This window comes from Oryctolagus cuniculus, chromosome 7, assembly GCF_051225735.1.
Source record: "Oryctolagus cuniculus isolate XC-2025 breed Fujian yellow rabbit chromosome 7, ASM5122573v1, whole genome shotgun sequence".
NCBI classification, from domain to species: domain Eukaryota; kingdom Metazoa; phylum Chordata; class Mammalia; order Lagomorpha; family Leporidae; genus Oryctolagus; species Oryctolagus cuniculus.
Window position 1 is genome coordinate 164411415 of NC_142873.1, and position 12824 is coordinate 164424238.

General features: G+C 70.2%; 1 protein-coding gene across 2 annotated transcripts in view; it reads left to right on the plus strand.

The window, feature by feature from the left end:
• Nucleotides 1-12824, plus strand: part of LOC127488801 (MORN repeat-containing protein 1) — a 31473-nt gene that overhangs the window by 10253 nt on the left and 8396 nt on the right. For both annotated transcript variants that reach the window (XM_070077103.2, XM_089299361.1), the window contains 2 exons: nucleotides 3983-4109; nucleotides 5003-5175. In XM_070077103.2, the coding sequence (XP_069933204.2) occupies nucleotides 3983-4109; nucleotides 5003-5175 (300 nt within the window). The remainder of the gene's footprint in view (nucleotides 1-3982; nucleotides 4110-5002; nucleotides 5176-12824) is intronic.

Here is a 12824-nt window from a genome sequence, read left to right on the forward strand (position 1 = left end):
TGCGGTCGGCGCACCGCGCTGATCCGATGGCAGGAGCCAGGTGCTTCTCCTGGTCTCCCATGGGGTGCAGGGCCCAAGCACCTGGGCCATCCTCCACTGCACTCCCGGGCCACAGCAGAGAGCTGGCCTGGAAGAGGGGCAACCGGGACAGAATCCGGCGCCCCGACCGGGACTAGAACCCGGTGTGCCGGCGCCGCTAGGCGGAGGATTAGCCTAGTGAGCCGCGGCGCCGGCTCAAATAAATAAACTTTTTAAAAGGGAGAGGAAAGTGTGCTGTTTGATTTCCAAACACTTGGGGACTCCAGCCTGGCCCAGCGCTGGCCATGTGGCCCTCTAGTGAGTGACCGGCGCAGGACAGCGCTCTCTCCAGGCTGACCGGGAGCCAGGAGCTCCACCTGGGTCTCCTGTGTGAGGGCAGGGGCTCGAGCACTTGGGCCACCTCTGCTGCCTCCCAGGCTGGGGCTGACGCTGTGGCGTAGCTGGTGAAGCCGCTGTCTGCAGCGCCGGCGTCCCGTGTGGGCGCCAGTTCCAGTCCCGGCTGCTCCACTTCCGATCCAGCTCCCTGCTGTGGCCGGGAAAGCAGTGGAGGACGGCCCAGGTCCTCGGGCCCCTGCACCTGCATGGGAGACCTGGAAGAAGCTCCTGGCTCCCAGGTTCGGATCAGCCCAGCTCTGGCCATTGCGGCCATTTGGGGAGTGAACCAGCTGATGGAAGACTTACTTTCTCTCTCTCTCTCTCTCTCTCTCTCTCTCTCTCTCTCTGCCGTTCCCTCTCTCTCTGTAACTGCCTTTCAAATAAACAAATAAATCTTAAGGAAAAGCAGCAGAAGCAGAGGCGCTGGGACTTCCCCGGGTGTTCTGATGCCGCGTGGGCAGCGGCGCCCAACAGCCCCCGCCCGCCCGTCGTCTCCGCGTTTGCGCTGCTTCTGGTGACAGACCTGCCGGCGCTGCGTGGTGTGCTGTAGCGGTCCCTTTTATAGAGAGGTGTGTTTTTAAGAACTTGCATTTATTTGAGAGGCAGAGACAGACAGACAGCCCCCATCCACGTCAGCCCCCAGACGCCAGGAGCTGCTTCCAGGGGCCCTGTGGGCACCTGCGTCCCGGGAGCTGGATCGGGAGCCCGTGCGGGCCGTGGGGTCCCAGCGCCCCCCGAGCTGGCCTGCTGCTCCGCCGGAGCCTTCCTCGGGCTTTTCTCGTCACCGCTGGTTTGAGGCCACGCGACGTGGCTTCTTTCTCTTCCTCGCTGCTCTGGTCCTGGAGCTCCTCCGTCTGTGGGTGAACAGTCTCCAGAGAAGCCGGGCGTCTCCGGCCGCGCTCGGTGTTGGGGGCCGTGGCTGTGGCTGCTTCCGGGTCTCTGTGTGGGGCAGCCCCAGCGCCATCAGCTGTGCCCTCTGTCCACCGTCTCTGACTCTGCCGTCCTGTGAGCCGCGGCCCCTGAGGTCCCCACGCTCACTGAGGCGCCTCCTGCTCACGGCCACACTCCCCTGCGCCCTCGCCTGCCCGGTACTGTCCGTCAGATGTCAGCATTGTGACGGGCGCCTGGCAGGCGTGTGGGCCGGCCCTCGGCCTTGCTCTGGGGCGAGTTGGGCTCTTGTCACGTCTGTGGCGTCTGACAGGCACAGAGGACGTGTGAGGCCGGCTCCCCACTGCCACGGCCACTCCCTCGCTTTCTCCCCTTGCACCTGTGCTGCTGAGGGCCCCTGCACCCCCAGCCTGTGCCCAGTGCCCCCCACCCCCAGCTCGTGCCCGGTCACCCCCGCACCCCCAGCCCGTGCCCAGTGCCCCCCACCCCCAGCCCATGCCCAGTCCCCCGCACCCCAGCCCGTGCCCAGTCCCCCCCGCACACCCAGCCCGTGCCCGGTCCCCCCACACTCCCAGCCCGTGCCCAGTCCCCCCTGTACCCCCAGCCCGTGCCCAGTGCCCCCCACACTCCCAGCCCGTGCCTAGTCCCCCCACACCCCCAGCCCGTGTCCAGTCCCCCCTGTACCCCCAGCCCGTGCCCAGTCCCCCCTGTACCCCCAGCCCGTGCCCAGTGCCCCCATATCCCCAGGCAGTGCCCAGTGCCCCCCACACCCCCAGCCCGTGCCCAGTCTCCCCTGTACCCCCAGCCTGTGCCCAGTGCCCCCCACCCCCAGCCCGTGCCCAGTGCCCCCCACCCCCAGCCCGTGCCCAGTCCCCCCTGTACCCTCAGCCCGTGCCCAGTGCCTCCCACCCCCAGCCCGTGCCCAGTCCCCCCTGTACCCCCAGCCCGTGCCCAGTGCCCCCCACCCCCAGCCCGTGCCCAGTCCCCCCGTACCCCCAGCCCGTGCCCAGTGCCTCCCCAGCCCCAGCCCGTGCCCAGTCCCCCCCTACACCCCCAGCCCGTGCCCAGTCCCCCCTGTACGCCAGCCTGTGCCCAGTGCCCCCACACTCCCAGCCCTTGTCCAGTCCCCCCACACCCCCAGCCCATGCCCAGTACCCCCACACCCCCAGCCTGCGTCCAGTCCCCCCACACCCCCAGCCCATGCCTGGTCCCCCACGCCCCCAGCCCGTGCCCAGTCCCCCCACACCCCCAGCCTGTGCCCAGTCCCCCCGTACCCCCAGCCCATGCCTGGTCCCTCCACACTCCCAGCCCATGCCTGGTCCCCCGCACCGCCAGCCACAGCGCTTTCTCTCGTGGGGGTTCGGGGCTCCACCTCCGTCCGTCACACTGTGCACCTCGCCCCGCAGGCCAGCTGCAGAGTCCGCGCGGTCTCAGGAGCCTGGCGTCCGTGACCTGACACCGCCGCCGTCTCTCCGTCTTGTCCGCCTGTGCGTTGTCTCGCCAGGGGGGCGCCTCAGCCCAGTCACCGTGTCTTGAACAGATTCAGAACTCAACGAGCCACATTGTTGGTTTTTAAGATTTTTATTTATTTGTTTATTTGAAAGGGAGAACAACAGAGAGGGAGAGAGAGAGACAGAAGCAGAGAGAGAGAGAAAGGGAGGTCTTCCATCTGCTGGCTCACTCCCCAGGTGGCCGCAACGGCCAGGGCTGGGCCGGTGTGAAGCCGGGAGCCAGGAGCTTTATCTGGGTCTTCGATGTGGGTGCAGGGCCCCAAGCACCTGGGCCATCGTCCCCTGCTTCCCCAGGCCGTGAGCAGGGGGCCGGATGGACGTGGAGCAGCCAGGACTTGACCAGCGCTCCTGTATCCGAGGCTGGCGCTGCAAATGGCGGCTTCCCCGGCTGCACCACGTGGGCCCCACGCTGCCTCCTACAGCCCGAGCGTGGCCCCTTTCTGTCCCGGCTCAGAGCCCCTCCTCCCAGCCTCGGCTCCCTCTCGGCCTCCGCCACCCTCTGGCCCCCCGGAGTCCATGCCAACAGGCCCTGGAGCCCTGTCTGCTGCAGGCGTGGAGCCCGGTGCTCCCTGGGGGGCGTCAGGAGGAAGCCCCGGGCTTCAGGTGACCTCTCCAGGGACCCTCACGTGGGAGCCACACGGGGCCTCCGTCCGAATGTCCTCGGCCCACACAGTCCCTTGCGAGTCCGAAAGCCCGGTCCTGGGGGGGGCCGAGTCGCCCCCCTGCTGCGTCCTGCCTGCCCCGCCGTGCCCACACCACGCCCCACCTGCTGCCCAGCACTCCTGTCTGTTGGGGCCTCTGCTGGGCGCGGTGACTCGGGGGCCCTGCCTGCAGCCTGCGGGTCCCCAGGGCCCAAGACGACCAGCAGCACGGGAGACCCGGGGACTGTCCGGCAGGAGAGCCGGGTGCCCCGCGACCCACAGTCGGAGGCCCGGGATCCAGGACTGAGCTGTGGGGGGCAGAGGTGTCGGGTGGGGGTGCATGGGCCTCTGCAGGGCTCGGCAGGGAGCCGAGGGGCCCCAGCCGGGGTCTCTGCACCCCTGGTTAGGAGGGGTCACGGGGTCACGCCCAGTGCAGAAGACGCCCTGCCCTCCGCCCAGAGCTGCTGCCCTGGTGGGACCCCTGCCCGCGGCCTCGGGCCTGACGCCCGCTCCTCTTCCCTCCCCGAGGCGAGAGTGGACGGCTCCTGAGCGTGTCGGCCGGTGTGAGGTACGTGCAGCTCCCAGCCTTCTCCGAGGTCAGCTTCTTCAAAGTGGACAGCGAACGCCACCCGGAGACGCCCATGCAGACCCCGCTGTGAGTGCCGGCGACCCCGGACCAGGGCGGGGGACGAGACGTGGGCCAGACACCTTCCTCCAAGGGGTCCACGGCCGTGCCGCCCACAGGGACGGGGCAGGGCCGGCGCGCAGCCCACCATCCCCTCCTGCCCAGGTGTCCCCGAGGGACTGCCTCAGCTCCGGAACCCGGCGTGCGCTGTGTCCAAGCCCCAGCTTCTCCCAGGTCGCGGTCACTCTCGCCATGGGCAGAGGCTGAGCGGCCTGTCCTGGACCTGCAGGGGCTCCTCCTGGGCCTGCCCCGCCGTGGCCCTCGTGTCCACTCCGCCCCGCCCCGCCCCACCCCACCGCCCGCCAGGGGAGCCGCGCGGGCACCGGGTGCTGGGCTCATGGAGGCTGCATTGCCCAGTTTCCTGTTTCTCTCCCAAAGGCCCCGGGCACGGTCCTGGTCAGGCTGAGCGGCTTCCCTGGGAACGCCCCTCCCCTCTCGGTTCCGGGCTCTGCCAAGTCCCCAGGAGGAGCCCTGTGTCCCCCAAACCCTGGCCGGAACCCCCAGAGCCCAGCTACGGTCCTCGGGCGCTCCGGCCAGGGGGCCCAGCACAGCAGGCCCCCAGGCAGGGTGAGGCGCGAGGCGGTCAGCGGTCAGCAGCACCTCCACCGCCATGGTCAGGGCTGCGAAGCGACGCAGGCCCGGCCGTGGGGAGCCCCGAGCCCACGGCCGCAGATTTGGGGCGGACTCGGGGGCAGTGCTCCTGGCCAGCACAGCACGGAGTGACACTGTTGTAGCCGCAGGGACATCTGGGTGCCCCTTCTGTCGCAGCAGGAGTGGCCGAGTGCTGACCGTGGCGCCCCGGGTCCCAAGCCGGGCCAGGACCACCTCGGCCCCTCCAGCCCCAGCCCACTGTTTGCTTCCAGGGGCTTCCAGTGCATCTCCTACCCTCTGACCTGCTCCCAGTCACGGGGGCCGGGGCCCAGAGCCGCCGCAGAGGCCGCCGGAGGTGACGCTGTCCCCGCCCAGGGAGACCCGGAACCAGCGCCAGACTTGGGGGCTTTCCACAGCCAGCAGGACACCCTGGACGGGCCACCCGGTGAGTGCAGTCACAGACCGGGACGCGGTGCAGGGCCAGGCCGGCGGGGGCTGGAGGCCGGGCAGCCCCAGTCTCTCACTCGCAAGTCCGCCGCCCACGCGTGGCTCCGGCCGGGGCGCAGGTCACACCGGGCAGCTCCGGTGCCGTCTGCGGTGAGCCAGGGGCGACCTGGGTGCGACAAGGCCTGTGGTCAGCCTGGAGATGGCTCCTGCTGTCCCCGCTGCGGCCACACCCGGGTCCCTGGCTGGCCCTGTTTGTTCGGGGAGCTGTGGCCACGGGTGCTGGAGCGCAGCCCCCAGCCGCCTCCTCCGCCCCAAGGCCAGGCAGGGGACATCTGCTGCGGAATATTCTGGAGCGACTCAGAAGCGGGGTGCTGGGGCTGGGGAGCTGGTCCGCTGGCTTCAGGTTCTTGGGAACCGGCGCCTTCCGGTCTGGTCCCTGCCACCGCCAGTGGCGGAGGGTCGGTGGCCAGGGTCCCCCCGGCAGCCTCAGGCACACGTGGGTTTGGGGCCCTCACGGGCGCTGGCCAGGACCGACAGCCGGGGTCTCCCCGTCCCCTCAGTGACACTGAGCTGGGGGGGCTGGGAGGCCAGGAGCATGGGGCAGGGGACGCCCAGGTCAGGCCAGGAGCCTCCTGTGCAGGGCGTGGTGGGGCCTGTGCCTCCCGCGGAGTGGACGCCCAGTTGGCCACGCCCAGCGGGGACTGTGGGAGGGGCCGGGCTGCATCCCCACCCCCGCCCTGCCCCCACCTAGGTTCGAGGGCAGGTTCAGGAAGCCTCGGAGGGCAATTCTTGGATTTCTGCGTGAGAACACCGTCCACCTGGGGAGACAGCCCAGCGAGGGGGCTCCATGGAAACCTGGCCAGGGACGTGGGGCGTGGCCTGCGCTGCCGCCAGCCCCCCACCCCGGCTGCCCCACTTCCCGTCCAGCTCCCTGCTGATGCACCTGGGAAGGCAGCGGGAGAAAGTGCCTGGGCCCCTGCACCCACGTGGGAGACCCGGATGGAGTTCAGGGCTCCTGGCTTCGGCCGGGCCCAGCCCTGGCCATTGTGGCCATTTGGGGAGTGACGCAGTGGATGGAAGATCTCTTTCTCTCTCTCTCTCTCTCTCTCTCTCTCTCTCTCTCTCTCTCTCAGTAACTCTGCCTTTCAAGAAAAAGAAAAAAAATCCTAAAGAGAGAGAGAGAGACGGACGCAGTGGCCCAGGTGTGGCGAGAGTGGACCCTGCCTCGGTCCAGGCCTCTGGGGCCTCCCGGGGGGAGCTGCAGGGGCACGGGGTGAGGCCTCGGCCTGCTGGCCCAGCAGGACCCGGGCCCCTCGCTGCGGATCGGCCGGCGGTGCAGGGACGAGACACACAGAGGGAGTGCGTCCCCCGCCCGAGGCGGTGTCCCTGCTCAGCCTTGCTCCTGGGGGAGGCCGTCCCCAGGCCTGGACCCTCGCCGGCCGCTCTGGTCACGTCACAGCGCACGTCTCAGCAGCAGAGTGCTGACTGCATTCACAAGCTCTATACTTAGTCTCTGAGCCTGTGTGACGGACGCCCACACAGCCCTCTCCGCGCTGGCAGCGGGGCGTCTGCCCGGCCCCGCACGCTGCGCCCAGAGCCACAAGGCAGGTGCTGGTGACGGCCGGGGCCCTCCCCCCAGCGCCCCCGCCCTGGCTGTGCGGCCGCCCCCCCCCCACCCCGTGCTGAGGACATCACGAGGAGTCCGCCCAAGGCGACCTTCCAGACCAAGGCGGAGGGTGACGGGAGCCAGGGGGCTCCTGGGGCCGCACGGCTGAGTGGGTGAGAGCGGCCGCGTGGTCACAGGGACATTTGTGCAGTGAATCCAAAGGGAGCCCCCAGATAGGGACCGAGATCCTGCCGAGACTGGGCCTGGGCCCCGTGCAGGACGGGTCAGTGCAGGGCTGGGGTGAGGCTGTGACCTGGGACAGGGTCTGTGCAGGGGTGAGGCTGTGACCTAGGATGGGGTCAGTGCAGGGGTGAGGCCATGACCTGGGACAAGGTCAGTGCAGGGCTGGGGTGAGGCTGTGACCTGGGATGGGGTCTGTGCAGGGGTGAGGCTGTGACCTAGGATGGGGTCAGTGCAGGGGTGAGGCTGTGACCTGGGGTGGGGTCAGGGCAGGGGTGAGGCTGTGACCTGGGACAGGGTCTGTGCAGAGCTGGGGTGAGGCCATGACCTGGGACAAGACCAGTGCAGGGCTGGGGGGTGAGGCTATGACCTGGAACTGGGTCTGTGCAGGGGTGAGGCTGTGACCTGGAATGGGGTCAGTGCAGGGCTTGGGTGAGGCTGTGACCTGAGACGGGGTCAGTGCAGGGGTGAGGCCGTGACCTGGGATGGGGTCAATGCAGGGGTGAGGCTGTGACCTGGGGTGGGGTCAGTGCAGGGGTGAGGCTGTGACCTGGGATGGGGTCAGTGCAGGGCTGGGGTGAGGCTGTGACCTGAGACGGGGTCTGTGCAGGAATGAGGCTGTGACCTGGGACAGGGTCTGTGCAGGGCAGGGGTGAGGCTGTGACCTGGGACAGGGTCAGCGTGAGGCTAGGGCCAAGGCAGGGGTGCAGAGCCCAGGGCTCAGGGCAGGACGCCTTCCGTACCCTTGTGGTGCCCCCACCTGGGTTCTCTGCACGCGGGGCCGAGTGAGCCCACGGGAGAGGGGCGGGCACCACCCTCCTAGGCCGGGCCGGAGCAGCACACAGGGAGGCTTGGCCTCTGCGTCTGCCCGTGCCAGTCTGACCCCGGCATGGACGGCCCCCCGCGGACCTGGCCCGGAGCCGGCAGAGGCGGCAGGGAGACGGCCAGGAAGCTTCCGGGCTGTCAGGGAGGAGGGGGCGCCGTGAGCCCGGCCGGATCTCTCCGCCGAGGGGCGCTGCTGGGGCCCGGAGCCTGGAGGGTCTGGTGCAGGGGCCCTGATGGACAGCTGTGCGGTGCCCATGCGGGTGGACAGTGCCCCTGTTGTGGGAGACAAACTCGGGCTGGGGTGGGGTCTTCTGCAGCTGCTCTGAAAATTGGGATCAATGTATTTTAAAGATTGATTTATTTACTTGAGTCACGGGGAGGGGGGGAGGTCGTCCATCCACTGGCTCACTCCCCAAATGGCTGCAATGGCCGGAGCTGCGCCGATCTAAAGCCAGGAGCCGGGAGTTTCTTCCGGGTCTCCCACGTGGGTGCAGGGGCTCAAGGACTTGGGCCATCTCCCACTGCTCTCCCAGGCCACAGCAGAGCTGGATTGGAAGTGGAGCAGCCGGGACTCGAACTTGCACCCAGCTGGGATGCCGGCAGTGCAGGTGGCAGCTTTACCCACTAAGCCACAGCGCCGGCCCCCATTGGGGTCAAGTTTAAAGGAAAAGAAAGAACTCCCCTCCCCCACCTCTAAGAGGATTCGGCTGCTGACCGTCCTGTCTGCCCTGTCTGAACGCTGGGGAGGGGCCGTTGCCCTCGGGGCTCCCATGGAGCCCAAGGGCCAGGAGTCCCTCCCCCGGGGCCTGCGCCGGCCCCCCACCCTGCACGCTGCACACAGCCCTTGGGGGCAGCAGTTCTCCCATGGGGAGAAGGGGGGCTCTGTGGGACAGGGCAAGACCCCTTTCAGAGGCCACAGCCATGCCCGGGGCCAGTGCTCCCGGCCAGCCCCCCCGAGGCGGGAGGCCACGTCCCGGCCCACATACTAGATGGGAAGCCGTGGCCTGGAGGTCCACGCTCGCCTCCCCGGGCTCGGCCTTGGTGGCTCCGTCCACCTGTCGCCAAAGCTGCAGAGGCCGGCGTAGATGAGGAGAAAGAAGCGGCTAGGACCACTCAGCGGAGGACCGACCGGGCACGGGCTCTGTGTCCGTGGGCACAGCAGGGAGGACAGCCCCGGGTGGCTGCGGCCAGGGCGCTGCAGCGCCGTCCTCCCTGCCCTGCCGGCCCTGCACCGGGGCTGCCCTGTGCTCGGACACTGACGGTGGACAGTGAAGCAAACAGGCATTGCTGGCAGCTCCGGCCCTCGGCCTCCATGTGGCCCTCGGCCTCCATGTGGCCCTCGGCCAGGGGTCCATGCTACCTCCCTGGGGACTGCTGGCCTCACCCGGGGCCTCTCAGTCACGGCTCCCATGGGCCCCAGAGTCCCTGTTGTCACCCCCATGCCTTCCGTCCTGGTCTGTCCATCAGCGGCCACCGCCCGGGGCCCCAGACCACAGCCGGTGGTCAGGGTGTCCTTGGCTCAGTGAGCAGGGCTCAGGGCTGTCGGGCCCAGCTGTGGGCCTTGTGACCCAGACGGCGCTTGGGGAGGAGAGAGCTCGGAGCAGGCAGGAGGCGGCTGCCGGGACCCTGGGCTGCCGTCCAGCAGAGCGGCCTCCAGGCACTGAGGGGACCGCAGGGAGCCCCTGGGGTCGGGCCGCGGGCAGGTGCAGAGCTGGGCAAGCGGGTGGGCTGGCGGTGGGGAGGGGCAGAAGCAGACCTGCGGGTCAGCCCCGCCTGGGGGTGGGGCCTGAGGACAGGAGTGGGGTCTCCCTGCAGCTAGGGAAGGCGTGGCCTGGGGCTGGGCCAGTGCCGGGCCCTGCCCTCACTGGCCCCGGCTCCTCCACAGGTGGGTCGCAGTCGTGGCCACGGACCGTGTCTGCCTGGGGTCCCTGAGCCACCATGACCCCGGGAGCCTGGCGCAGGGGACAGAGCAGGCTCGGGCACCTCGCTGCCCACCGGCTGTGCGGTCACTCTGGAAGTGACCACCTCCGGACAAAAGCAAACCCGGCCTGGGCCCGGCGCGCAGGGTGCGGGTGCCGGGAGAGGCGCCGTGTTGCGCACACGGTGAACTTCTGCTGCGGGGGCCGGCCCTTAGGGCTGAGCACAGCCAGCCTGGCGCGGGCCGTGGGGTGGGGGCGGCGAGGAGGCTGTGGCGCACACAGGCCCAGCCCCGCCAGCCCCCTCGGCGAGAAGCCCGTCCTGCACGTCCACCCCGGGGGCGCAGGCCGCGTCCTCAGAGCAGCAGGGCGCCCACTGGAGCGGTGTCCCCGGGTGACAGAATGGGCGGAACCCACAGGGAGAGCAGGACCTGGCTCTGCGGGGGCTTCCATGCCCGGGGGCCACACCTGGAGACCTGGGCGGGGCATGGCTGCGGGGGACAGCGCCCCCAGGAGGGGCGGCCCAGCTGCCCGGGGGCCCCGAGGCCTGGGGACGCCCGCCTGGCCCTGCACGGCCCTGGGTCACCGTGATGCCTGCGCCCCGCCCCGGCGGCGTGGCCACGCAGTCCACTCTTAAAGACTAATGCACTGTGTCTGGTCACCTCCAAACGGGCACACAGCCCCCCGAGGGCCAATAACGCTCGGCCGTTTGGAGTTCACTGGAAGGAGACAGCGATTTTGACTCTGCCTGGTGCCCGCGCCTCCTGACCGTGTCCCCGCCCCCACGAGGTCCCTGCGTCCCGCCTGCGTCCCTGCCTGCTGTCTCCGTGCCCTACACAGGTCAATAGGGAGCCTAATTGAGTCGCTGTAAAATGGTAATTAACGGCCGTCTTCCACTCGGAGCGGGCACAGCCCAGCCCCTCCCCCGGGCCGCGGGTGCTGAAGTGGGAAACCACCCCCCCCCAAGAGGGAGGGAGCCATGTCTCAGGCCCCCGAGCCCTGCTGCCCGGTCGGCCTGGCTGGGGAGGTGGCCCACGCTGGACATGCACCCAGCGTGGCCGCAGTGGCCCCCGGCGGCCAACGGAGCCCCTCCCAGCAGGGGACGGCGGTGCCCACGGCTCCGGGGTGTCCCTGGGGACCTTTGGAGCCCAGAGTTAGAGGACCGTCTGTGACCCTGGAGCCCCCCGGCAGGGAGTCGCTGACCCAGGGAGGCGGTCATCTGCGACCGTGGGGCCTCTGCCCCAGCTCCCTAGCCGTCCAGGGAGTGGACCCAGGGTGTGGAGGCCCCTCTCTCCCCACTGTCTCCGTGGCTCTGACCTCAGCCCTTAGCCCCTTCCTTGCAGCCACCCTGACGGCAGCAGGTGCACAGCTGGTGGACAGGGAGGGCAGTGTCCCAGGGAGGGGGCCAGCAGGACGCACAGGTGCCCCAGGGAGTCCTCGGTGACAGGACGGGGCCTGCCTGGCGCTGGGACGGGTGGGCAGGGAGGGGAGACCCCAGCAGTGGGCCGCGGCTCCGCAGGGGTCCAGCCACCGCCCAGGCCCGGCTGGAGGTTGTAGGCGCCCACTTGTGCTCAGGACACAGGCAGAAGCCGCTGGACGCCCCGAGCAGGCAGGGAGGGTCCAAGAGACGGCAGGGCGAGGCCAGGGGCTGGCACAGCTCGTCCCAGCTGCAAATGGTGGCACCCAGGGCCCCAGACGGCGGCCCTGGAGCAGCCCGCAGGGGGATTCAAGAGGGACCCCTGGAGGGGCTCCTGTGGCGGGGAGGGGGATGGAGTAGCCGGGTAGAGGAGCGGACCCAGGGTTTGGGGTGCAGGGGACACTCCAAGGCCCGTGTCTGCAGGAAGCCGAGTGGGGTTACGTCGCCGGGAAGTGGCCAGGCCACACCCGGGACCTGGGACGCTGAGCAGACCAAGCAGGACCCTGGTGTTGGGGTGCAGGGCACAGGCCATGCCTTGGGGACCCGGGTCTTCACGGGTCTTCACGGGGAGCCGTGCACTGAGCCCGATGTGGCTCCCGGCCGGGGTGGTCCTGCAAGGCTACGGCTGACACGGGCTGGGCCCCTCTCTGGCCACGCCTTCCCTGAGGCCCCAGTGCCCCGCGCGCGGGAGGGCCAAGCTCGGTCAGCTTTCTGGACACTTCCTGGCCGGACCCCACCTCACAGGTGCTCTGCCCTAGGTCTACACGGGGGTGGCGGGGACAGCAGCCTGGGCCTGTGTAGAAGCTGCTGGGTGCTGGCCCCAGGAGCCGGGCCACAGCGGCAGCTGGGGAGGGGCCGGCGGGCGGCGCGCCCACGGAGGGGGGCCGGGCTGGACGTTTCTCCACGTGACCCGCGGCACCGACAGCAAGCGGGGCCTGGCTGCCCTGCGGAGGCAGGCAGAGGGCCAGGGGCCCACACATCACGTCCAGTAAGGGCAGTGCCAGCGTCAGGCGGAGAGCACTGGGCAGGCCTGGGCATGGACGCTGCCGACTTGGGCTCACGTCTGAGATAGGAGACCAGCAGGTGGGCTGGCTGGCGTGGGAGCCCTGGGCGGTCAGTCTGTGGTCTGGGTGTGGAGAACTCGCGCGCTGAGCAAACCTCGGCCTCAGTCCAGGTGGCCCCAGCCCCTGGCCCCACCCCTGCCCTCCCCTGCCCCACCCCTGCCCTCCCCTGCCCCCACCCCTGCCCCCACCCCTGCCCCTACCCCTGCCCTCCCCTGGCCCAGCCCCTGCCCTCCCTGGCCCCTGCCCCTGCCCCCACCCCTGCCCTCCCCTGGCCCAGCCCCTGCCCTCCCTGGCCCCTGCCCCCGCCCCCACCCTGTCCTCCCCTGCCCTGCCCTCCCTGGCCCCTTCCCCCGCCCCCACCCCTGCCCTCCCTGGCCCCCGCCCCCACCCTCCCCTGCCCCCACCCCTGCCCCTACCCCTGCCCTCCCCTGGCCCAGCCCCTGCCCTCCCTGGCCCCTGCCCCTGCCCCTACCCCTGCCCTCCCCTGGCCCAGCCCCTGCCCTCCCTGGCCCCTTCCCCCGCCCCCACCCCTGCCCTCCCTGGCCCCCGCCCCCACCCTCCCTGGCCCCCGCCCCCTTT